Source organism: Ursus arctos, unplaced genomic scaffold, assembly GCF_023065955.2.
Source record: "Ursus arctos isolate Adak ecotype North America unplaced genomic scaffold, UrsArc2.0 scaffold_12, whole genome shotgun sequence".
NCBI lineage: Eukaryota > Metazoa > Chordata > Mammalia > Carnivora > Ursidae > Ursus > Ursus arctos.
This window is the reverse complement of record NW_026622786.1, coordinates 35,559,994-35,573,837: the sequence shown is the minus strand read 5'-3', so window position 1 is coordinate 35,573,837 and position 13,844 is coordinate 35,559,994. Positions and strand designations below refer to the sequence as shown.

At 37.0% G+C, this 13,844-nt stretch overlaps 1 protein-coding gene across 1 annotated transcript in view; it reads right to left on the bottom strand.

The window, feature by feature from the left end:
* Positions 1–13,844, bottom strand: part of COL24A1 (collagen type XXIV alpha 1 chain) — a 366,899-nt gene that overhangs the window by 20,971 nt on the left and 332,084 nt on the right. Inside the window, exons 54-55 of the mRNA XM_057310505.1 lie at positions 6,004–6,039; positions 5,874–5,900 (exon numbers count right to left, since the gene is read on the bottom strand). Coding sequence (XP_057166488.1) covers positions 5,874–5,900; positions 6,004–6,039 — 63 coding nt within the window. The remainder of the gene's footprint in view (positions 1–5,873; positions 5,901–6,003; positions 6,040–13,844) is intronic.

Genomic DNA, 13,844 nt, shown 5'->3' with positions numbered 1-13,844 from the left:
GCAAAGGATTTGAATAAACATATCCCAAAGAAGATATATAACTCAATGAGCACATGAAAAGATATTCAACCTCACTAATCATCAGGGAAATGGGAATCAAAACCACAAGTAGATACGACTTCACACCTATGAGGATGGGTGTTATAAAACAAACAAACAGGGGCGCCTGGGTGGCTCAGCCATTAAGCTTCTGCCTTCAGCTTAGGGCGTGATCCCAGAGTCCTGGGATCGAGCCCCACATCAGGCTCCTCCACTGGGAGCCTGCTTCTTCCTCTCCCACTGTCCCTGCTTGTGTTCCCTCTCTGGCTGTCTGTCTCTCTCTCTGTCAAATAAATAAATAAAATCTTAAAAACAAACAAACAAACAAAAACAAACTAGAATATAAAAAGTGTTGGCAAAGATGTGGAGAAATTGGAACCCTGTGCAGTGCTGGTGGGAATGTGTAAGGGTGCAGCTGCTATAAAAAACAGTATAGGAGTACCTCAAAAAATTAAACACAGAATTACTATATGATCCAGCAATGCCACTTCCGGGTATGTACCAAAATGAATTGAAAGGAAAGACTCAAACAGATACCTGTACACCACAATTCCAATGTCCACCCGGATAAACCAGATGTGGTATATATACATGCAATGGAATATTATTCAGTCTTAAAAAGGAAAGAAATTCCGACACATGCTGCCACGTAGATGAATCTTGAAGACATCATGCTAAGTGAAATAGACCAGTCATGAAAGGACAGATACTGTACGACTGTCACATGATGCTCCTGGAGTAGTCAAATTAACAGAGACAGGAAGAATGGTGAGTGCCAGGGGCTGGGAAAGGGAGGAATGGGAATTATTATTGAATGGGTACAGAGCTTCAGTTTTGAAAGAGCAAAAAAGTTCTGGGGATAGGTGGTGGAGGTGGTTGCACAACACGTGAAGGTAATTAATGCCACTGAACTGTACACTTAAAATGGTTAAAATGATAAGTTTATGTTAGGTATATTTTACCAAAATTAACAACAACAATAAATACATAAATAAATAAATAAATAAATAAATAAATAAATTCATTATCCCTTACACTTAACCATCCCGTTGCTGGGAATTAGTCCTATGGATATTCTGCAAAATGATAAGGATAGGGACTGGACATTTGTACTGTTTGTATTAGTAAAAGAATGGAAACAAACACCCATCAACAGAGGACTTAGATGAATATTCTTAAGTAAAATGACTATTTTTTAATTTCCTGTGAATGGGCGGCAGTGAAGAACACGATGACTTTTAGTAGATTAAGTGTAGAGTATGTTACTTAATGCATAGCAAGGTACCCGCAATTTTAAATGTCAGCTCAATGAAAAAGTCTCCCCCCCCCAACAGGCATTAGAAAAAAAAGAAATGTCACAACACTTGGTCCCTCATAAATTTTCTTGGCAATACATATATTTGTACAATTCCCAATGTAGTCCCAAAGCCTAACTCATGCCTGGCACATAGTAGGCATTCAATTTGTTGAAATTATTAATGTTTTCCCAAGGATAGCCTTTAGTGAGGGCAGGCTCAGAGCGACTATTAAGAGGACTTGCCGGGGAAGTCATTCAGCAACGTCCAAGTGCCCCATCTGAGTGTAAAACTCTCATTAGGTGCAGTGAAGTAATCCAAAAGCAAACGCTCCCTCCACGCACTCTTGTTAGAGAGGATGTGTTCCTCACATGAAAATCACTTAAAGTTTATAAAAACATGCACATAAAATAGAATATAGAGAATAAGAAGTAATCAGATTGTTGGCACTAATGAGGGGAATTAGGATTCATTATACCTTGGGGGAATGAAATCTTCACAATTCTTTCCCAACTTATTCGAATAAAATGTAGATCTAGTCTGAGTACTCTAGTATTTTGAGGAGCAGTGTTATTTTTAAGGTTTCTGAAGTCTTAAGATCACTGGATAGGGTAAACATTGATGGGATAAGAACCGATTTCAGGTCATGCCCCTGTCTACAGTGGAAGTAACTGTTTGTCCTAGGGAACCAGGATTAGACCAGCAGCTGCAACCTCTATATTCACCAATCCAGGTTTCACAGTTAACCCACTAACTGGAGTAAATCAGTTGAATACTCCTTATCTCATTTAATTATTTTTAATGGTTACTGTTTCCACTCCAGCACACATACTCATCTTGTTCTTCCCTGCTCCCCACCAATCATTTTTGGTTAACTTTGACAACCTGTTGTAGATTTGTTAGTTTCTAAACATTTTACCACGTGCACCGAGGTCTGGCCACCACTGTGATAATATCCTCAAACTCGAAAGCACCATCAATACATATTTCTCTTCCTGAACCACTTCTTTTTAGCTATTCTTCTTTAGGAACTTGGACACGTTACTTTACTTCCATAGGTCTTTAAAAAAGGGAGTTTAATTGGATTCGAGGTTTTCAAACTTATCTTGACCCATAGCAAGAAATATATTTTTACTTCATGATAAGGTTCACACAAAAATACATACATTTAACTTAAAAGTTTTACAAAACCGTATTTATTTTTACCAGGGCCGATATACTGATTTTTGTTCTATTTCTTATTTTTTTTATTGAAATAAAACTCACATAACATAAAATCCACCATTTTAACCATTTTTAAAGTGTACAATTCAGTTCTTTTAGTAATTCACTATGTTGTGTAGTCATTACCACTATTTAATTATGGAACATTTCCATCACCTCTAAAAGAAACCTCGTACCTATCAAGCAGTCACTCCCCTTATTTTTTCTATTCTATTTCACTTAATTTCATTTCAAAAGAATTCTGAATAAGATTCACTAAACTGTTCCAATCCATGAGCATGGAATGTTTTTCCATCTCTTTGTGTCTTCCTCAATTTCTTTCATAAGTGTAGTTTCTAGAGTATTGGTCCTTTACCTCTTCGGTTAGGTTTATTCCTAGGTATCTTATGGTCTTTGGAGCTGTTGTAAATGGAATTGATTCCTCAATTTCTCTTTCTTCAGTTACATTGTTAGTGTATAGAAATGCAACTGATTTCTGTGCATTGATTTTGTATCCCGCCACGTTGCTGAATCGCTGTATGAGTTCTAATAACTTGGGGGTGGAGTCTTTTGGGTTTTCCACATAAAGTATCAAGTTATCTGTGAAGAGAGAGAGTATGACTTCTTCTTTGCCAGTTTGAATGCATTTTATTTCTCTTTGTTTTCTGACTGCCGAAGCTAGGACTTCTAGTAGTATGTTGAACAATAATGGTGAGAGTGGGCAACCTTGTCATGTTCCTGACCGTAAGGGAAAAGCTCTCAGTTTTTCCCCACTGAAAATGATATTCACTGTGGGCTTTTCACAGATGGCTTTTATGATATTGAGGTATGTTCCCTCTGTCCCTGTACTTTGAAGAGTTTGAATCAGGAAAGGATGCTGTATTTTGTCAAATGCTTTTTTAAAGAAAAAAAAAAGACTCACTAAACTGGTCTGAGAAATCACTAATGAGTCACAAGTCAGTCTCAAATAATTGATAAATAAATTACTAAGAGAATGTCTATCTCTAATTCTATGATCCTTTTCCATTCTAGACATTATTTCCCTCCAAGTGAAATATTCTATCTTGGAGGATCTCCACTGAAATTTTCCAAGAGATGCAACTTGCTTTTTGGACTCATTTATTCATTCATTCAACAGACACTTGTTAAAGGCTTGGATGGAAAAGAAATTTCAAAAATAGTCTTCCACCTTTAGAAAGTTCACAATCTCAGAAAGAGACTGGCATGAAAATGATTGAGTATCAATACGAAGGGGAAGTGATCAGTTCTACCCTGCAGTGTGATGAGAAGGAATTAAGAATTTCATAGAAGATATGATCATAAGTTGACCTTAGAAAGAATATATAGTTATTTTCTCATTGACATTTAGACTTCTGCTCTAGAAGTCTTCCTCTCACGATTACACTGCCACTTCCCTACCATGGACTGTGCAAATCCCAGAAAGATAATATAAGGAAACCAGTTTTCATATTGACCAAGGAAAAGGAAGACAAAAAAGAAAGGAAGAAAAGAAGGAAATAAAGAAACTAAAATTTATTAAGTATCTACAATGTGACAAGCACATATATTTTCTTCTTTAATCCCCCTAATAATTCCTGAAATTATATATTCTTTTTTTTTTTTTTAAAGATTTTATTTATTTATTTGACAGAGATAGAGACAGCCAGCGAGAGAGGGAACACAGGCAGGGGGAGTGAGAGAGGAAGAAGCAGGCTCACAGCAGAGGAGCCTGACGTGGGGCTCGATCCCATAACGGCGGGATCACGCCCTGAGCTGAAGGCAGACGCTTAACCGCTGTGCCACCCAGGCGCCCCTGAAATTATATATTCTTATCCACATTTTGTTCAGAGCAAAAATCTCTCACACTACATCATTTTGGCTGTATAGGAACACACACAAACATTTTTCAAGTGAGACAGGGCTATGTTGCCACAGAGTTTGGTATTTCAATGTGAAATTTTTCACTAAATACCTCTAATTTGCTAGTGATCTTTTAGGACTTATGTCAAAATCATTATGAAGTGAGAAGAAAACTGATGAAGGTATTTGTAACCCATGCTTTGTGAAGAGCCAGGGGGGAAGAAAGACCAGAAGTAGAGAATAATTTAAGATTAAAGAAAGGCATTCCTATTGTTGTTCATGCCAGGGAAGGTTTCAATCCCCCAGTCAGATGGCCAGAAACGGGGAGCAATTTTTTAAAATCATGGAGAATGAATCTCCTGTTTCCAAGGAGATAATCTTCCTGCGGCATCTGGCTTGAAAGTTGATGAAAAACTGAGAGGAATGAGGAGTTTCTGGCCTGCTGAGAACGGACTACAGTGATCCACCTACCAGAACCGTCAGAGATCCAAACGACGCCAGAGCAGCATGTGGAAATAAGTAAGGCTAGAAAGCACAGGGCTAGGCATTGTTGGGGGTAAGGTAGCCAATGGTGGATCATTTTTAGGCAGGAAACGTGAACAAGAACCATTGTATTTGACCAGCCTGCTGTAGGAGTGGGGCATGGGTGAAGGTTGGGGATGGAAGGAGACCTCTTGCAGGAAGCAGGAAGACAAATAGATTATGGAGTATGAGAGTGAACGCAAAGCATATGGGAAACCAAACTTGGAACTTCAGAGTCCAGGAGATAACATTGATAATGAGGCAACAGAAGCATTGCTTCAAAGATAAGGGTAGAGAGCTCTGGGTTGTCATAGATAACAAGCAAATACCTAAGTCTGAGGCTTCACCAGCCACCAGCAACTGAGAAGGATTCATGTAAAGCCTAAGAAGTGGATTACTGGTTGGTAGAAAAAGAACATTTAAAAAAGGAGAGCCAGAACTCAGAAGTAGGGAGAAATGGAAGGAGTTAGTTTTTTTTGAGCACTTATTATGTCAGGCACTGTGCTGTGTGCTTTATTTCTTATTTAAAACTCATGGGACACCTGGATGGCTCAGCCAGTTAAGCGTCCATGACCTGATTTTAGCTCAGGTCATGATCCCAGGGTCATGGGATTGAGTCCCGGGTTGGGCTCCCCACTCAGTGGGGGAGTCTGCTTAAAATTCTCTGTCTCCCTCTGCTGACCTCCCCCCAATCTCTCTCTCAAATAAATAAATAAACCTTAAAAAAATAAAACTCAAATCCACTCAAAGTAAGAGACCATCCCCATTTTATAGACAAGAAGTCTGGGGTTTAGATTTTGTTATTATAGTTGGGAAGACTCTATATTAGATTAGCAAAAAGAACAGAGGTAGGGAGGAGAAACACCTTTTAACAGGGAGTTAGAAGAAACTTTACAAAGCTTTAATGTACTATATTAAGATAAAGTAAAAAAAAAAAAAACCAAGAAAACTTACCCTTGGGCCTGGTGCACCAGGTGGACCCTATAACATAACAAATTTTAAAAAGAATTTTTCAGTAGAGATCTCAAACCAGGCATGCACATAAGCATCAACAGCAAACAGACATAAATGTAAATAAACTCACTGGAGGCCCTGGTTGACCTCTTGGCCCCTGGGGACCCTAGAAGAAATGGAGACAAAGCACAGTATGTATATCTTATGCTTCTGGTTTGGTATAAACAAGACAACTAAGATCCAACCTCTATCACTGCATTTCATGTGAGGCAGGTCATAAGATTCAAAGTTGTTTTACTATTTTGAAGTTATATGCTCTTTGCACTCAATTATCACACACATTCATGAACAAGCTGGATATTTACTTTCATGTTTTACTGATATTCTTAGAAACTGAATTTATTCGTTTTAATAAACAATTATAAATATAACATTTGAAAATGTTAATACTGCCTAAGCATGTTTCCTGTTATTTCTATCTACCATCCACCTTATCAGCAAAGACGGAAACTTCAGGGTTCTTAGACACCTCCTTCTTCTTCAACATCCACCTATAATTTGGCTACCTACTACTGTCGAATTGACCTCCACATCTCTCCAAAATACTATTTCTCCGTCTTCACAGCAACTGCATTAGTTTAGTGTTAATCGTGTGCTATAGACGGAATGTTTGTGTGCCCCTAAAATTAACATATCAAAGCCCTAATCTCCAGTGTGATGGCATTTGGAGGTGGGGTCTTTGGGAGGTAATTAGATCATGTGGAGCCCTTATGAATGGTAGTGACCTAAGAAGAGACACACGAGAAATGATCTCTCTACCATATGAGGATCCAGCAAGAAGGCAGCTATCTGCAAACCAGGAAGAAGAACCTCACTTGACATTGAACCTACCAGCACCTTGATCTTGGACTTCAGAGCCTCTAGAACTAAGAGAAGTAATATTTATTGTTTAAGCCATCCAGTTTATGGCAATTTGTTACAGCGGCCCTAGCTAAGACATCACATTTTGCTTGGATTCCTAATCTGATGCCCTGACTTTATTCTCTCTACTATACTAACTATATTTTACTTATAAAATGGAAATCTAATCAGGTCATTACTTAGTTAAGATTATTCAATGGTTCTTTACATTAGGTTACATTAGGTTAGGAAGTTACAAACTTCCTAACAGTGCTAGCTACTATTTATTGAGAACTTACTACATGCGAAGTTGTGTGCTCACTTTTTGAGAACTAACTATATGCCAAATTGTGTGCTATATTTCCATTTTACAGTTAAGAGAATGGCAAACGGCAAATACAGAACAGAACTAGAATTAAAATTGAAGTCAACTGAATAAAAAAGTATATGTTCTTAATCAATGTACACCCCTGCCTCCTCTTCAAGATCTGGGACTCACCTCTATTTATTCCCCCCAACACACCTACACTCCATCTATGACCAACTACTTGTAGATACCTGAATCTTCAAAGTTCTTTCACACATGGTTTTTCTTGCATGTGCTATTTCCTTGACCAGGAATGCTCTTCTTACCTTCTCTGTTTAACTCTAATTCCTCTTTCAGTATGTCTTTAAAACCCTATACCCCCCCTTGCTCACCCTTCCCCGGCCACCTCTCTCCTGCTCAACCAACCACTTCTGCATTCCCTAGTACATACCACAGTGGAAAATCCCTAGGAACCCTTCAGAGTGTGTTAGTCACCTTTTTATTTTCTGGAACAAGAATAGTGACTACTTTGTAACAGGTGTTTGAAAATTGTTATTGAATGAAAGCATATTGTTAAAATTAACTAGTATTAATTTAGAAATTAGGATAATTAAAATGTGTATAGTAAAATGTGAAAAGTTATGTTGACATTTTTCAAAATGACACAAAAGTAATCACTGTTAAGAATGTCTGCTCAAGGGGCACCTGGGTGGCTCAGTCAGTTAAGCATCTGACTTTGGCTCAGGTCATGATCTCAGGGTCCTGGGATCGAGCCCTATGTCGGGGTCCCTGCTCAGAAGGGAGTCTGCTTGTCTTTCTCCCTCTGCCCCTCCCCCTGCTTGTGCTCTCTCTCTCAAATAAATAAATAAAATAAAATAAAAAATGCTAAAAATTTCACTTATTTGATGGTCAACTGAATGTTAAGATGACACTGAGTCAAATTCAGATTATGGTTAAAAGATGACAAAACACAGTTAATCTTCAGTTGAGATCTGAATAATGTTGATGTTATGCTTGACTTACATTAAGTATCTCCAGAGCCGTTGATTCTAAATACCCTTTGACAACTACAGCAAACAACAGTAACTTAAAAATGACAAGAGTACTCCAGTACCATGCCCGCTGGACATTTCTTAGTTTGCATGGCTTATGATTACAATTTAAAGTAAAGAATGTACAAAACTTGTACCTCAGAAGCTGCATGATAAATTACGGAAATGTCATATTGGAGATAGCCTTTAAATATTTAGAGGCTCAGAATGAATTCGGCTGTGTGAGTTTCTCCATTCTGGAACAACATTGTAAAAATAAACAGTTGACATTTCACCCCACTTAGCATATTTCTGATATTTGCAGAGTCTCACTGGTGGTTCAGGATAAAATGTATCTCTTATCTTTGACTTTGAAAGAGGAATTTATCATAAAAAGAAGAAACTATTTCTACTGCTCATTTTATTGATTTCTTCTCAGCTTGTTTTTCAAAACAAGTCAGGTCATTGCAAATATGATCAAATGAAATACTTGCAACCAAACAAGACAGGGCAAGACAACCCTAAGAAAACAACTACATAGAATGAGGCAATTAGGCAAGTGAAACAAAATATTATTTAACAATATGACATTTATTAGCTCTTTTCTATTCCTTTAGCTCACCAATAAGAAAAAGTGACTCACTCTCTCTAGATACTATAGAAACAAAAGTACCTAAAGGAGTTTATAATAAAAGCAGCTTATAATAAAACTATGATTGTCTATGTTAATTTCCTAAAGAGAAACCAAATTAATGTGAATGGTTGTGGTGATAATTTGGCCATAGTCAAAGCACTACTATTGGAAATAGACTCTCTTTCCACTTAATCCCAGAATTTGCATTTGATCCTCCAAAGGTAGCATATTTTTTCTTACTCCTTAAAAATACTGGTAAGTGCACGTCCTTGAACCTGAGTATGTTAGACTTTGCCTTTATGTAAATGCAGTCTTGACTTAGTTTCATAATCTTCACTTTAGGCTGGCGTAGGTACAGAGAGCTTCCTTATTCTCATTTATAAGTTGAGAAGCTTGCATTATAGGACGTTTAGCAGCATCCCTAGTCTCTACTCACTAGCAACTCTCCCTTTTCCCCAGTTGTGACAACCAAATATGTCTTTACATATTGCCAAATGTTTACTGTGGTGTGAGTGTGGTGGTAGGGGGTGGGGATGAGAACCACTGATTTAGAGGGTTTACTAAAATTGGGAATCTAGTAATATTAAATGAGATTTATTAGAAGTAATATGGCTAGGATGTAATCAGTGAATTATAAGGCACAGAGGATAACTACAAATTAGGCATCTACTCATATGGAATCTGCCATATAAATGGCTGAGCTATTCTTAATGTAGGTGAGAGGTATGTATGTATGTATGTATCTATCTATCTATCTCTACCATATTCTTACTCAAGTTGCTTCTAAAGCTTATTTTCTGAGAAGTACATAATTAATAGAAAAGTACAATACTGTGGGAATTGGGAGACCTGGACTCTGGTCTTATCTCTGTACCTAATTAACTGTATGTCCATGAGCGAGTCGCTGCACATTTAGGTCTCAGATATCTCAATTGTAACAAGGTTTGGTGAAGATAAATCTCTAAGATTCACTTTAAAATTGTGATTTTTAAACATTTTATCAGGTTTTTTCTTCGTATTTTATATTTGAAGAAAAGAAGGTGACCATATGCATACAAGCTGGGAATTTTAAATTTGAAATTTGTATGAATGTAAGAAGTATGTACTTGAATTAAAAGGGTTTGATAATTTATTTGAAAGAATTATACTATCAATGTATTTTAAAAAGAATCATATACATATATACTTTAAATTCTTAATTTGTTAATATTTAGGACATATTTTCCCATAACTTAGCTTTTACTTATAAGGCATCTTCCTCACTTTCAAACTGGAGGCAAATAAGGTACTTCTGCTAATCAAGAACTGTGAAGACACATGAACTTAGAGGTGATATGAGAGAAAATGTCAATTGTATTCTTCAAGATTTTACTGATTTTCATGAAATAATATACTATAAAAATGAGGCAGCTAATATAAAAATTTAAATGTTGAGATCATTCTCTATTTTTTTCTACTTCTGTGGCTTTAAGCTATATGTTTCAAGTTGTGACATTTTGTCAAAATCCTTTTCAGATGATTGACACAAGGATATTATTTTTGTTATGGGTTAAAATTCTATTTTTTTACTAATTGTATCTATTATTTCTGATGATCATTTTTGCATTATTTACTTCATAAATTAATCATGTTCTAAAATTGTTTGGTGTATCATGGAAACCAGGAGATTTTTATAACTTTTTTTTATAATAATTTTTTATTATATTATGTTAGTCACCATACAGTACATCCCTAGATTTTGATGTAAAGTTCCATGATTCATTAGTTGCGTATAACACCCAGTGCACCATGCAATACGTGCCCTCCTTAATACCCATCACTGGCCTATCCCATTCCCCCACTCCCTCCCCTCTGAAGCCCTCAGTTTGTTTCCCAGAGTCCATAGTCTCTCATGGTTCATTGCCCCTTCTGTATAACTTTTTAAGATTAATTTGCCATTAACATGATAATTTTGAAGCAGGGGGAGAGGAGGGAGTTCCACATGCTATCTGCTAGGAAGTCTTCTTAGGATGTCATAAAACTCTGGCTCAGTTTAGAGTATACATGTATGAGTGCAGGGACTTATTTTTAAAATAGTCCATAGGCAGGCAGATATGGAGCACATACAGGCAGATACAGAGTAAATATAGAATAGAAAGGGAAAAGGCACTCTTTCATATATGACAATACAGAAACAACTTTCTCAGCGGTGGAGAGGACCTATTTGAGACCAATACTAGAGTTTATAATGTAAAATTATAGAAGATATAAAGCTTCCTAGCCAAGAAACCCAAATTTATTCTAGAGGGGATACATTTCATGTATTGTATAACGAGCTGTAACTTTTTTTAAGGCATTGAATAATGATTTGGTCTTGGTATAAAATGGCATAGCTTTACACGTTCCTATGCCAGCTTCATGGAAGATTTAAAAATAAGATTTATAAAGCCTGCTTGATAGATTCTTGTGTTTCTGGTCTTTGCATGAAGAGTGAAGCATCATATTTGTCTCAGTATAATAGATCTTGGCTAATAAAAATTCATTCCAAAAATGCCCCATGTACTGGTATTATTTGAGGCTGACCCTCTTGAAGATATTATATTTGGAAACATAGTAGTTAACTAGAAGTCTTTAGGCCATCAGTTACTTAAACGATTCCCTTAAAACAAACCTGCAGAATATACTGAAAAAGTCCTAATGAGATTATCAGAAATGTTACTAAGCTTTTCCATAGGATGAAAGCAGAGAATGGTTTAATTATACATCTTATAAAGTTAATTGCAGATGATTTCTAGGAATTAAAAGATTACTTTCATAAAGTTCCTTAAACCATAGTGGAATCAAAGGGAAAGAAGTGATGAAAAGATATTTAGTACCGGTTATTCAACAATAAAAACCAGAATAAGCCAGTAGATTCTAATGTGCCAGTTAATCCTTTTTTCAATAGCTAATTTTATTGCCTATACTAAATACCACTCTGCTCCCCACCCCAACCTTGGGTACTAGGAGTTTGCACCTTATTTATGAAGAGAACTATGGTAATCCACAGATCAAAAGACAAATAAATATGTTAACTCAGTAAATGCTACTTTACCAGCCAGAATTGAAAATAGTTGTTAACTTTTAATTTTAGGGAACAATATTCATTTATTTATTAATTCGTTTCTCAAATATTACCTACTACATGGTAGGTTCTTTTTTGGATATTGATAACCAGTGTATTAGACAAAGTTCTCTGCTCTCATGGAGTTTATATTCCAGCAGAGGAGACTGAAAAATAATTTAAAATACTGCTAACTACTATAACGAAAACAAAACAGGATACTGTGAAAGAGAATGATCAGGAATAATGACACTAAATGATCATGGAAGCCTTCTCTAAGATGATATTTGAGGAGATACCTGAATAATGAGATAAGAACCAGTCATGTGAAGAGCAGATGAAAGAATTTTCTAAGTAAAAAAAAGGCACGTTCCAAAGAATAGAAAGAAAGTCAGCACATTAGCAAGGGGAGAAGGGTACATCATGAGTTTGGAGAGGCAAACGGGGGCTAGCTCTTGTAGGGAATGGTAGACCAAGGTAGGGAATTTAGATTTTATTCTCAGTGCAAGAAGGAGTCATAGGAAGGTTTTAAAGAGGAGGGTGATATAATCTGGCTTATGCTTTAATGTTATCACTCTAGTTGCTATGTAGAGAATGGACTGTAGTGGGGAAAAGTGGAAGGAATACAAAGAGTCAGGAGTGCAGGGGAGACATCAGGGCAATCTGGACAACACTGTCAGTGATGAAGAATGAAAGAAGTGCATGGATTCAGAATAGGAATCAACTTGACAGGAGCTCACCTCTACTTTAAAGAACTCATCTTTATGTTCTGTGCCTTTCTTTGTTCTTTTATGGAGGATCCACCTTTCTTTCTTTCTTTCTTTCTTTCTTTCTTTCTTTCTTTCTTTCTTTCCTTTCTTTTCTTTCTTTCTTTCTTTCTTTCTTTCTTTCTTTCTTTCTTTCTTTCTTTCTTTCTTTCTTTCTTTCTTTCTTTCTTTCTTTCTTTCTCAGACAGAGAGAGAGAGAGCATAAGCAGGGGGAGCAGCAGGCAAAGGGAGAAGCAGGCTCCCCACTGAGCAAGGAGCCCCATGCAGGACTCAATCCCGGGACCCTGGGATCATGACCTGAGCCGAAGGCAGACGCTTAACTGACTGAGCCACCCAGGCGCCCCCACTTATTTTTCTTTTATGTAGAATCATAAACTCTTAGAGCTTCAATGGGCTTTATCGGTATACATTCTAGTTTCCTACTCAGTGCAGGACTACCAGTCCGGTGACTCAGAAAGATAGTCATTAGGCTTCTACTGACAGGCACTCACTATCTTGTAAAGCTATCTTTTTAAAGCAGTTCCTCCTGGGGGCCCCTGGGTGGCACAGTCAGTTGAGTGGCGGATCTTGGTTTTGGCTCAGGTTGTGATACCAGGGTCCTGAGATCAAGCCCTGCTTGGAGCCCCACTTGGAGCCCTGTGTGGCGTCCCACACTTCACACTCAGTGCCAAGTCTGCTTGAGATTCTCCCTCTCTCTTCCCCTCATGTTCATGCTTTCTCTAAAATAAGTAAATAAATCTTAAAAAAATAAAGCAGTTCCTTATTATATTAGACAGCTCATTATTGTATTGAGCTGAAATCAGCCTCAGCATTCCATCCATTTAGTTAATGGTACCTATTCTGTTGTGCTAATTATGTGCTAAGTCGTGTGATAGGCTGGGAATTAGGGAGTATCAAATATACTTCATGCTCTCACGGAGCTCACTGTCTCTCAGGGAGCTAAGGACAGGAATGGAAAATTTAATTCAATAAATAAACAATTTAAAATTTATCCTCGAGAGTCACTCATATTATACAGGTTCTTCCTCTTCCTTTCAAATGTTTAAAGACAACTATCATGTCCCAACACCTCTGTTTTCTAATTCATTCACCAGTAATTTACTAAATATTTATTGAACGCCAACTATAAGATAGGCACTACTTTGGGTGTTGTGGACACAGCTTTATAACAAACAACAGATAAAATGTCTGTGTCGTGGAGCCCATCATCTAGTGAGGAGAGATATAACAAGCAAGAAACTCAAATAAAT